The sequence below is a fragment of the Pongo abelii genome, chromosome 18 (genome assembly GCF_028885655.2).
Source record: "Pongo abelii isolate AG06213 chromosome 18, NHGRI_mPonAbe1-v2.0_pri, whole genome shotgun sequence".
In the NCBI taxonomy this organism is placed as follows: Eukaryota; Metazoa; Chordata; class Mammalia; order Primates; family Hominidae; genus Pongo; species Pongo abelii.
Genome location: NC_072003.2, coordinates 20,970,927 through 20,984,232, shown reverse-complemented (window position 1 = coordinate 20,984,232; position 13,306 = coordinate 20,970,927). Strand labels below are relative to the sequence as shown.

Here is a 13,306-nt window from a genome sequence, read left to right as displayed (position 1 = left end):
CACTTCTGAGTTGAACCTTCAAACCCTGTGAAGGCTGAGATGAGCCCCAGGCAGAGCCAGGAGACTCAGCACCCTGAGACTCAGCACCCCAGAGCCATGACCCAACCTGATGCTTTCGACTTTGAGATGTACCCTGCACACTAGGCCAAGAGGGTGGGTCCCCGCGGTGCCATCGGATGTTGCCTGCAGGACGATCTCAGCAGCTCCTGAGACTGTGGGACGCCCACCCCCTCCAGTCCCATCTGCGTTGCTACCCGTTTCTCCGTAGCTCATACACAACCCACAGCAGCTCTGAGGTGACTCCTGCATTTTGTCCCCTCGATGTGGGACAGTTGCAGCATTTCTGTGAAGCTGACGTAGACTTTTCTTGCTCCTGCCTCCCCAGGATCCCCAGACGTCCAGGACGCTGACGTTGATCTCCAAGACCGTTCAGACCTTCGGCAGCCTCTCCAAGTCCAAATCTGTGAGTCCCTCTTCTTCATTTTCTCTTTTTAGGGACAACTGATTCTTTTCTCTCTTCAGAAAATACACGTGAAAAGCCTCCCACATGTGACAGAGTTGTAAGATAAAGGTCAAGAATCAAAGCCGGCACCACATCCCCTCCTGAAGCCCAGGACCTGAGCATCCCCGTCCCGCCCACCTCTCCCCTCCTAAAGTGAACCCCTTGCCTTTTTCGGGAGCCTGTGGCTCGTCGCTGGCCCCGTGGCAGGAGCAGCATCTGACCTGTCAGGTGTGGGAAGTGGCCAAACTGGCCAGGCAGGTGGCCTAACCTGGGGCCTCCTGGGCATCGTGGTGCTGGAGGCTCCTCCCCACGCCTTCCCCCCCTCCTCCCCCCCACGCCTTCCCCCCCTCCTCCCCCCCACGCCTTCCCCCCCTCCTCCCCCCCACGCCTTCCCCCCCTCCTCCCCCCCACGCCTTCCCCCCCTCCTCCCCCCCACGCCTTCCCCCCCTCCTCCCCCCCACGCCTCCCCCCCTCCTCCCCCCACGCCTTCCCCCCCTCCTCCCCCCCACGCCTTCCCCCCCTCCTCCCCCCCCACGCCTTCCCCCCCTCCTCCCCCCCCACGCCTTCCCCTCCTCCTCCTCCCCACGCCTTCCCCTCCTCCCGACGCGGCCCCCTCCTACCCACTTGTTTAAATCCCGACCATCTATATTCTTTTGCAATAGGTTCAGCTGTGAGTAACTGCAAAACTCAAAACAATGGCCTAAACAAAAGTTTATTAATTTCTGTTGTTTAGTAAATTTAGAAGTATCAGAATAGAACTGGAAGGGTAATCAGTGGTTTTAGAGGAACAAGACCCTCCCAGCTTATTGCTCTGCCAGGAGTGTCTTCCATTCCTAAACTTACTTCATGATCCAAGATGGCTGCTGGAGCTCCAGCTATTACATTCCCATTCCAGGCAACATAAAGGAAAAAAAGTGGAAGAAGAGCATACCTTCTCCCTGGAAGGAAATTCCCCAGAAATCACACACACCGTTTTTGTATATAGAAACTTAGTCACATGGATACACTCAGCTGCATAGGAAACTGTACTAGTTAGTTTTGCTACATCACAAACCACTATTCAGCAGCCTTAAACAATAAGCATTCATTTAGCACATGATTCTGCAGGCTGGCAATGTGCGCTTGGTCTATCTGGGCAAATGTTGTGCTCTTGATTGGGCCCATCTCAGGTACCAGCAGTTAGCTGCCTGGTTGGTCGGGTGCTGACTGGCCCTCACCTGGGCTGTCTCCTCTCCATGTGGCATCCCATCCTCCCAAAGGCTAGCTGGGGCTGGTTCACATGATGGTTGGGCAGGATCCCAAGAGATTGAGTGGAAGTGTGCAAGTTATCTTGAGATCTAGGCTCAGAACTGGCACACTGTCACCTCCATCACACTGTATTAGCCAAAGCAAGTCACAAGACTGGCCTGGATTCAAGGGTGGGGAAATAGACTCTAATAGGAGAAGCTACAATGTCACATTGCAAAGGGGTGTGCCTATAGGGAGGAGAATAATTGTGTCCATTTTTGCAATCACTATTTCACAGAACTATAGTCTTAATTCTGAGGGACAGCTTGCATTTTCTTTGACACCAACTTTTAAAGCCCAGTTCAAAATGCACTTTCTCCTCCAGGAAGCCTTCCTTGACTATTGAGCTAGAATTCTGACCACCAAATATTTTTACCCATTTGTTCTGTGGCCTTTGCATAGCTACACATGGAGAGACACTGTCCCATCAGTGACGGTTCAGGATGACAGAAGGTGAGCCCTTTGCATCCTCAGAAGCCACCAAGAACTTAGACCCCATCTTCACCAAGATACTAACATTTCTGTTGAAGCAAGTGCCCTTACGATTTAAAAGTAATAGACCCCTTGTTTCAATGGCAAGAGTATGAAATTGTTACTTTTGCTTTCAGCTAGCCCACAAGAGGCACAAAGAATCCATGTGACCCCCAAGTAAGAGGTCAAATACTGAGATCTGGAAGGAATCCCTTAGCATCCAGAGCCTGAATAGATATATACCTTCATTAGAGAGGATGTCGGAACTAGTCCGTGTGTACATTGGCATTTTTCTTTCTCCCTTTGTAATTTTTCCTCTCGGTATGACTGGAATCTAAATCAGTAGCCTAGAGTCCTTCTGGTTAATGAGGTTCTCATTTGGGAGGTTGCAGCCTAGGAGGCTATTAAAAAAAGAAAGGCTTCTTCTATAAACATCTCCTGCCAGCTGCTGAGAACTGGAGAGGAGGGAGAGCACAGGGGTGACAGCACAAAACAGGACCATTAGGGGAAGAAATCTGCAAAAGAGGAAGAATTCTTGGTCCACGTCCCTGGCAGAAGGATCCATGAATAGAAGTCCAAAGTGCAAAAGAAAACCCCTGGGAAGAAAGGAGGAGGGGCAGGAGAGCCTTCCACTCATCCAAACAAGCCACTGGCATCCAAAGGGAGGCAGGAGGACAAAATCCCTGCCTGCGGATGCTTCCAAAATGTTTAAGACAAAATACTAGGACATTAAAAGTTGGAGGAGGGGTGGTCTCGGTATCTTCCCTCAACTCCTACAAGAATAAGAGCTTGCATTTGCTGAGTGATCACTGTGTGCTGGCCCACATTAATCGTTTTCTAAATTTTTTAAAAGTTGTATATATTTAGGGGATATAAGTGCAGATTTCTTACCTGCATACCTTTCATTATGATGAGGTCTAGGTTTTTAGTGTATCCATCACCCAAACAGCCAACATTGTACCCAAGAGGTAATTTTTCAACCCTCACTCCCCTCCTACCTTCCCACCTTTTGTAGTCTCCAGTGTCTGTTATTTTACTCTGTATGTCTGTGTGTACCCATTGTTTAGCTCCCACTTATCAATGAGCACACGCAGTATTCGACCTCCTGTTTCTGAGTTATTTCACAAAGGATAATGGCCTTCAGTTCTATCCATGTTGCTGCAAAAGACATGGTTTCATTTTTATATGCATTAATTATCTCAAGGCCATAAGGTTGGAGCTGTTATTAACCCCATCTTCACAATGAGCCTGGTGATGCTCACAATTTTCCCAAGGCCACTCGGTTAATAAGTGGAAGAGGTAGAGTTCAAATCAGTTTCTCTGACTGCACAGGCCAGACTCCTGGACCTCTGCACCATCCTGGTCTTTGACACCATTATAGAGTAAAAGAGGAGATGTTTCAGAGCCTACCATAGACTCATCTGTCTTCAAGATTACCCATGGGATGAGGCTGTTAATGGACACAGTCTCTCATTGAAGAGCTCCTGAACTTTGTGAAGACAGCTGAGTGTTTACAAGTAAGAATGATGCAACAACAACAATAATAAATTGAGTCATTGTGTTAGGTACTGTGCTAACTGTCTAGATTATCTCACTTAATGCACTGATGTAAGAATTATTGTCCCCATTTCACAGATGAGAAAATAGAAGCTCAGAAAAGGTAAGTCACATGGCCAGGATCTCACAGTCAAGGAGTAGCAGAGCTAGAATTCAAACCCAGGTCTGAGACCAAAGAGCAGGCTCTTTGTTTATTGTTCTGAGGTGCCTCCTTAAGTGGGCAGCTTGGTCACTCATTGCTTCATTCACCCTTCAGATATAAACTGCTACTCACTGTGTTTGGAAAATTTTTTAATTTCTAAAATTGAGGTGGGGGACTAGAAAGAAACCCGTTGTATTTTTGTTTGACTGAGGGACACAAACCTTTTATTTGTCAAAAATGTAATAACTGCAAAGTACAATAAAATGAGATAGCTGTAATCAGTTTTTTATAAGCTAATTTCAGAAGTGACAGCCCATCAGGACAGCCATATTCCATTCACTAGAAGTGAGTCAGTAAGTCCAGCTCATGCTAAGGGGAGGGTATTACACAAAGGCATGAATACCAGGAGACAGGGATTGCTGGGGTCCCTCATAGAGGCTGCCTGCCACATCGTACCTTTCATAAGGTCACAAATACCTTTCAGTCATCCTATCACCTAATCTCTTAACATGCAACCTGATTTCTCACTGAAAATCATGGTGTAAATTGAGTTATCCATCATTCTCAAGACTATGGAATCAAGGTAGAGCCCTGGTTTTCAAGCTTTTTGATGACAAAGATTTCTTCAAATAAAATCTTCCTCAAGGTGAATAGATATACTCATTGTTTTGTACTATAAAACAGAATACTTCTCAAGGTGAGAAAATAGAAAGACATGACTGATACACACAATAAATAGCACAGATGAATAACCAAAGCATTATTCTAAGCAAAAGCCAGGAGCGCATACTGTATGATTTCATTCATACAAAACTCCTAGAAAGAAAAGTCTAGTGTATTGGGATAGAAAGTAGTTCAGTGGGCCAGGCCTGGTGGCTCATGCCTGTAATCCCAGAACTTTGGGAGGTTGAGCCAGGTGGATTGCTTGACCCCAGGAGTTCGAGAACAGCCTGGACAACATGGAGAAACCCCATCTCTTTGAAAAATACAACAAATTAGCCAGGCATGGTGGTACGTGCCTGTAGTCCCAGCTACTCAGGAGGCTGAGGTGGGAGGATTGCTTGAGCCCAGGAGGCAGAGGCTACAGTGAGCAAAGACCATGCCACTACATTCTAGTCTGGGTAACCAACAGACACCTCAGGGAGGGGAAGGGGAAGGAGGAGGGGAAGGGGAAGGAGGAGGGGAAGGGGAAGGGGAGGTTAAGTTCAGTGGTTGCCTGGAGTTGGGGTGGAGATTAAGGATTAACTGGGAAGAGGAGCAAGGAGCCCCGCCCAACTCTTACTTAATCCCCACTGTTGGAGGTGGGGCCTCCTGGGAGGTATTTGGATCATGGGGGCGGATCTCATGAATGGTTTAGCACCATCCCTTTGGTGCTGTTCTTGTGATAGTGAGTTTACAGGACACATGATCATTTACAAGTATGTGGCACCTCCCGCCCTACTGATATGCCTCCTCCCCCTTGCCTTCCACCATGATTACAAGCTTGAGGCCCCCCTAGAAGCTGATGCTGGAGCTATGCTTCCTGTACAGCCTGCAGAACCATAAGCCAAATAAACCTCTTTTCTTATAAATTACTCAGTCTCATCTATTTCATTATAGCAATGCAAGAACAGCCTAATACATCATCATCAAAGCTTCTTTGCCTAAGACTTGCAGAGATAGACATGTCCTATCAGGCCCTCCTCAGCCTAACCTCTAACACCCACAGAAAACCCTAAAAAGTGAGAACCCAGTAAACATCCTGAATATCCTCTGATGGCTGTGAAAAGTTACTACACTTCAGCTGTTATTAACACCTGATAACTCATTAAAACCAGACTATCAACAAGCAGCAGGTTTCTTTCACACTCAAAGCATACCAGCTCCATTCTGAAATGATGGCTAAATTAACTCCAGAGAAGCAGCCAATAACCTCCTACTCTCACCCTGTTCACTCTTTGGGCTAATAAGTGCCTTCTTCATCAGCTGCCTTGGATAAAAAACAAATGACTGGGTTATACATTTTCTTGTACTTGATACATAAACCTTTCTGTGGAATATGATAACATAAATAATAAAGATGGCCATTGCTTATTGAATCACTTACTGTGTGTTGTGTCTTTTATACAGCATATAACACTATATGCTGTGGCGTCTATATATGCTAGAGTTATAACCCTCACCCTGAGCCGATTTAACTTTATCAATATGAAAATGGATACAAACAATGTAATCTAGTCACCCAATGTCATGCAGCTAATGTAGTGTCTCAGGTCCCTCTATTCCAAGCCTCAGGTTTAGAGTGAGACTAACGACCTGAACGTCAGGAAAAATTAATAAAGAAATAAGGACTTCCCTGCTGAGATACCCCAGGATAACTTGTACAAGTCTCCAAAGCCTAGCACACTGCCTGGCACATAGCAGGTGCTCAATAAAATCTTGTGCTACGAGAAAACTGGAAGTCCTCATGCACTGTTTTGTGGGTTACAAAATGTGACCCCTGGACAGAGCATCTCTTGTTTTGAACTCCACAGGTAGTCAAATGGGGAGAGTGGGCATCAGAAAATACATAGGTGTATATAAGATAATCCACCTTTCAAAGGAGGCTGAATGGCAGCTCGAAGGCATAGAGAGAACCTAGGGCAAGCTTATCCAACCTGTGGCCCGAGACAGCTTTGAATGGGGCTCAACATAAATTCATCAACTTTCTTAGCTCATCAGCTGTTGTCGCTGTTAGCATATTCTATGTGTGGCCCAAGACAATTCTTCTTCTTCCAGTGTGGTCCAGGAAAGACAAAAGATTGGATACCTCTGACCTGGGGAAAAAGTACATTTTCTCCCCAGTGTCACAAAGGGATGTCATAACAAAATATTCTAAAATCAGAAAGGACGAAAAAAAATTGAATAACTACCCAAAATGAAATAAAGTTAATTCATGAAATTATGAAATATTAGTCATGGTTTGATTTATTCTGCAGCTATATAATATCACTCCAACAACACAGAAACAAAAAAGTTCTCTCAAAAATGAATAATGGATATGTTCAATCAATCATGGCATAACCAGGGAATGGAATGCTTTGAAGCTATTAAAAAGTGTAATTGGCCAGGTGCAGTGGCTCACGCCTATAATCCCAGCAACGTGGGAGGCCGAGGCAGGTGGATCACTTGAGCCTAGGAGTTAGAGACCAGCCTGGCCAACATGGCAAAACTCTGTCTCTACTAAAAATACAAAAAATTAGTGGGCATGGTGGTACATGCCTATGGTCTCAGCTACTCGGGAGGCTGAAATGGGAAGATCACTTGAACCTGAGAGGTGGAGGTTGCAGTGAGCAAGATTGCACCACTACACTCCAGCCTGGGCAACAGAGCAAGACCTTGTCTAAAAAAAAAAAAAAAAAAAGAAAAAAATTAAGTAAACAATGTAATCAACACATATTTAAGGAGTTTTAATAACTAAATGAATAAAGTCAGTAATAAAACAGAAGATGAAGTATAATACCACTTTGCATAAACCATAAACTGAAAAGAAAAATAATCTGGAAGGATGCGGAATAGAGAAATGTACAATTTTTTTCTAGATGGTCAGCTTATGGGTGATTTTTAAAATTTTATTTGGCATATCGGTGTTTTCAATTTTTTATAGTAAATGTAAATTGATTGTTGAATTTAAACTAAATAAGGGCCGGGCACGGTGGCTCATGCCTGTAATCCTAGCATTTTGGGAGGCTGAGGTGGACAGATCACAAGGTCAAGAGATCAAGACCACCCTGGCCAACATGGTGAAAACCCATCTCTAATAAAAATACAAAAATTAGCCAGGCGTGGTGCTTGCACATGTAGTCCCAGCTACTCAGGAGGCTGAGGCAGGATAATCGCTGGAACCCAGGAGGCAGAGGTTGCAGTGAGTGGAGATCGCACCACTGCACTCCAACCTGGCCAAAGATTGAGACTCCATCTTAAAAAGAAAAAAAAAAACAAAAAAAACTAAATAAAACCTGTTGTAATGGTGGTGTTTAAACAGAGACCTAAGGAGAAGTCAGTCAGAGCCTAAAGTGGTCCCAGGAAAGGAATAAGAAGCTGGAAATTCAACCAGGCTTGGCAATTAGCAAAAGATCTGAGAGAATTTAGGTGGAAATTAGAAACTGCCAAAAAATGGAGGGCTTTTTAAAACCTCACACTACTGTGGTTCAGGATAATGCCTCCGAAAACTCTGTCATAACTATTTTTCAATATGTCAAAGTAAATGTCATCTCTAGTTATCTAAAAACATCTTGATGCCTGATACCTACTAGAAAAAACAGCCCGAGTTTGTCCACAGTTTTCAGTTCCTGTGTCATTTCAGCAGCCTGGCGAGGAACTTTTCTTACTATATTGGCTCTCAGGTAGCTGTCTAACTAGACAATTTCATCTCCTCAAAGACTATCATGGAAAAAGAACAGGCCTGGAAGTCGAGAGAGGCAGCCCAGCTCTGCTATTCAGGCTGTGTGACCTTGGGCAAGTCTCTCCCCATTGTCTCAGTGGGTTGATCTATGGAACCCAAGCAATAAGATTCTCTCCCCCCAGGAATTTCAAACTTGGAATCCGAGATTGGAAAGTGAGACACATTAACGGTAGAACTCAAGAAAGGTAGGGGCTGGGGGCTGTGGCTCACGCCTCTAATCCCATAACTTCAGGAGGCCGAGGTAGGAGGATTGCTTGAGGCCAAGAGTTCAAGACCAGCCTGGGCAACAGAGAGAGACCCTGTCTCTACAAAAAGCAAATTAAAAATTAGCCAGGCATGGTGGCATGTGCCTGTAGTCTCAGCTACTTGGGAGGCTGAGGTGGCAGGATCTCTTGAGCCCAGGAGGTCAAGGATACAGTGAGCTATGATGGTGCCACTAGACTCTAGTCTGGGTGATGGAGTAAAACCCTGTCTCTAAAAAAATTTTTTAAGAGAGGTAGATCATGAATTCCATCTGCTGCTAAGCTTTCGAAGCTCTATTAGTATTTTCCTTCCTATACAAACTCCTCTCTCATTCAGTGAGAGCACCTGTTATCCTAGCAATCAAGAATTTATTTTCCTTACGTTAATCAGAGTCAGTTTCTATTGCATGGAACCAGGCAACACTTAGCTACTGTGGCTTAGACAGAAGGAAGTCCTTCCTACCAGCATGAAAGGAATTGGTCAGTTAGGCAAAGGAGTTTGACCCACAGGGAAAAGCTGCCACACAGACTGTCATCCTTGGGCTAAGAAGCAGGGGTCCAATGGGGAAAGTTGTCACATTCAATAAGGATTCTCGGTCAGCCCAACCACGCTCTCCGAACATCCAGGCATGAATCCCCACAGGGTAAGGCAGCAGAGAGGAGCAACAGTGAGCATGATGGGTTATCTATTCTCCCAGCTCCCCACAGCCCGCTGACTGCACTCAGCTGAGTGCAGGGCACCAACTTCTTGCATTTGACTTTTTGTAGCTGCTGTTGGAATCTAATACAGTGCTTCTCAACTGGGAACCATTTTTCTCCCCGAAGAGCATCTGACAATGTCTGTGGACATTTTTGGTGATCACAAACTGGGAATGGGGGCTGGGCAGGGTGGTTTATGCCTGTAATCCCAGCACTTTGGGAGGCCAAGGCAGGTGGATCACTTTAGGTCAGGAGTTTGAGATCAGCCTGGCCAACATGGCGAAATTGCATCTTTACAAAAAATACAAAAATTAGCCAGGCGTGGTGGCAGGCACCTGTAATCCCAGCTACTCGGGAGACTGAAGCAGGAGAATTGCTTGAACTCAGGAAGCAGAAGTTGGAATGGGCCAAGACCATGCCACTGCACTCCAGCCTGGGTGACAGAGGGAGACTCCATCTAAAAAAAAAAAAAAAAAATGGGGGGGGCAGGGATAATGGGGTGTTACTGGCATCCAGTAGGTAGAGACCAGGTGTAACCATTTCTTATTGTAACTGTAAAAACTTGCCATGAATTTAGTGGTTTCATTTTTTTGAGACAGGGTCTTGCCCTGTCACCCAGGCTGTAGTGCAGTGGCACCATCATAGCTCACTGTAGCCATGACCTCCTAGGCTCAAGCCATCCTCCCATCTTAGCCTCCTGAGCTGCTACGACTACAGGTCATGCCAGCATACCCAGCTAATTATTTTTTGGAGAGATGGGGCCCAGGCTGGTCTGTAACTCCTAGGCTCAAGCAATACTCCTGCCTCAGCCTCCCAAAGCACTGGGATCACAGGCATGAGCCACCATACCCAGCCAATTAAGTGGTTTTCAACAACTCAAATTTATTCTTACAATTCTAGAGGTCAGAAGACAAAAATGAGTCCACAGGGCTGCATGTCTTCCGGAGGCTCTAGGGGAGAATCTGTTCCCCACCTTTCCCAGCTTCTAGAGGCTGCCTGCACTCCTTGGCTCATGGCTCCTTCCTCCGTCTTCAAAGCAACAGGGTAACATCTTCTCTTCCCACTCTTATTCTATCATCATGTCACATCTTCTTCTCTTATAAGGACCCTTGCAATTACCTAAGTCTCACTGGAATAATTCCGAATCATCTCCTTATCTCAAGATCTTTCATTCCAATCACATCTGCGAGAGTTTTCTCTTGCTTTGTTTTGGTTTGGATTTTGCCATCTTAATGTAACATATTCACAGATTCTAGGAGTTGAGACATGAACATCTTTGAGGAGAGGGGGCACTGTTCTGTCTACCACACCAGGTAGACATCCTGCAGCCCCCACAACAAAGGATCATCCAGCTTAAAATGTCAGGAGTATGGAAGTTGAGAAGCCTGCATGCTCTGATACTACCAGATTTCCCACACACCCTAATTCAGTGCCACTCCTTAATGTGCATGACAACTGCGGACCCCCTATTCCTTGATGCCATCCATCCAAAACACTCCCTACAATGTTTTTTAAATATGTGTGAGTGTTGTTCAGTCCAAGTAAGTAAAAGAAATCCTGTTTCCCTAAAAAGTTTGATAACAGGAAGAAACAGTCATTTATTAGGCTTGACATGATTCTTGTGACTTCTAAGTTTGGGGCTTCAGGTGTTTGAAAGTTACTCAGAAGCCAGGCATGGTGGCTCACGCCTGTAATCCCAGCACTTTGGGAGGCCAAGGTGGTCAGATCACTTAAGGTCAGGGGTTCGAGACCAGCCTGACCAACATGGTAAAACCCCGTCTCTACTCAAAAAATACAAAAGTCAGCCGGCAGTGGTGGTGCACACCTGTAGTCCCAGCTACTAGGGAGGCTAAGGCAGGAGAATAGCTTGAACCTGGGAGGCAGAGCTTGCAGTGAGCCGAGATCGTGCCACTGCACTCCAGCCTGGGTGACAGAGTGAGACTCTGTCTCAAAAAAAAAAAAAAAATTTTTTTTTTTTACTCGGAAGGGAAAAAATGAACTCCTCAAACTTTGAGACAGAAAATGGGAAGTAAAAGCAGAGAAAAGCTATCATTAACCCGGTGCCTCATACCTGCCCATTTCCTGTTTCCACTTCCTGGGAGTAAAAGTCTTTAGGAAGGGAAGGTGAATTAGTATTGATTATACATGCACCAAAAGACAAAAACTGGGCTGTATGCCTTACGTATGTGACTCTTCCAGGTTGGTGTCGTCATTCCCATGTTGACATAAGTAGTAAAGTGAATGGAGACACCAAAGAGGTGTAATATAACTTCTTTAATGAAATAAACCAGGAGGCAGCAAATGTTTTCTGTAAACCATCAGTTAGTAAATATTTGAGGCTCTTTTGACCATGTGGGCTCTGCTGCAATCACTTAACTCTGCCCTTATAAGGCAAAGCAACCATTGATAGTATGTAAATGGACAGGTGTATGAGGTTGTCCCAATAAAACTTTATTTTCAAAAATAGGCAGAGACCAGATTTGGCCCTGGAGCTATAGTTTGCTGCCCCCTGAAATACATTTTTTTAATTCCCAAAATAGCCTTCATCAGCAAATATTTCCCAAGCACCTACTATATGTCAATATACAACTGAACAGCCCAGAAACTACAAAGATGAATAAAGAAGCCAATAAAAGGCCGGGTGCAGTGGCTCACTCCTGTAATCCCAGCACGTTGGGAGGCCAAGGCAGTGCATCACCTGAGGTCAGGAGCTCAAGACCAGCTGTCCAACGCAGTGAAACCCCATCTCTACTAAAAATACAAAAATTAGCCAGGCATGGTGGCGGATGCCTGTAATCCCAGCTACTCAGGAGGCTGAGGCAGGAGAATCACTTTAACCCAGGAGACATAAGTTGCAGTGAGCCTAGATCACACCACCGGACTCCAGCCGGGGCAACAGAGCAAGACTCCATCTAAAAAAAAAAAAACAGTTCAAATTCCACCACCAAGAAATAACCACTATTTGGTATTTATCATGAATGATTTTTTTAAACTCTATGAACATACTTTTTTAAGACAAAAATAAGATGATTGCATACATAATTTTTATGACCTAATTTCAAAATAAATCCAAGAATGCTTTCTCTGTCACCAACTGTAAATGTAGACTTAACATTTAATATTTCATGACTATGCAATGATTTGCATGCAGCAGGATTTGCTGAATGACCTCCCTGTTGACAGACAGTGAGACTATCTCCTTTTTATCACCAATAGCATTTGCCCTGTTTCCTCCTCCGCCCCCTTCTCCTCCCACTCCCAACCTCCCGCCCTCTTTCTGGGATACCTTACATTGCTCATGGGAATATAAATCAGCACAATCTTCCTAAAAACAGTTTAACAATGTGACCCAGAAATTCGATGTCTAAAACAAGAGGGCAAAGATAGAGATGTAAAGATGTTCTTGGTAGCATTGCTTAGAATGGTGAAAAAGGGAGGATAGTCTCACTGTCCATCCATAAGGAGTCATTTCACAAACCCTGCTACATGTAAATCATTGCCATAGTTGTTAAATGTTAAATATTAAATCTACATTTACAGTTAATAACAGAGAAAGAAGTCCTGGATATATTCTGAAATCAGGTCAGAAAAATTATGTGTACAATAATCTTATTTTTGTCTTAAAAATATATGTTTATGGAGTTTTTTTTTTTAAACATTCATCATAAATACCAAAGGTTTATGGTGGTTACTTCTGGGTGGTGGAATTTGAATTTTTACTGGCTTCTTAGTCTTTGTAGCTTCTGTGCTGTTCAGTTCTACACTGACACATAGTAGGTGCTGGGGAAATATTTGCCAATAAGGTGAAATAAAACACTCCAGCATCAGGGGTTTAATGTGGCCATAAGGAAGGTATTTCTACCATGATGCCTGGCAAGCACAGGAAAGGATCATTAAAGTCGCATCTGGAATCCCCTTTTCTGAAGGTGTTTTTTTAGAGAATAGGATTATCTTAAGATCTGGAAATGACAAAGGTTTTTCTT

General features: G+C 44.6%; 1 protein-coding gene across 1 annotated transcript in view; it reads left to right on the top strand.

Moving 5' to 3' along the window:
* The window catches only part of LOC112131386 (ras GTPase-activating protein 3-like), a 108,647-nt gene extending 101,839 nt beyond the window's left edge, over window positions 1–6,808 (top strand). Inside the window, 2 exon segments of the mRNA XM_054534801.2 lie at window positions 386–463; window positions 2,706–6,808. Coding sequence (XP_054390776.1) covers window positions 386–463; window positions 2,706–2,765 — 138 coding nt within the window. The 3' untranslated portion in view covers window positions 2,766–6,808.
* The last annotated feature ends 6,498 nt before the right edge of the window (window positions 6,809–13,306 follow it).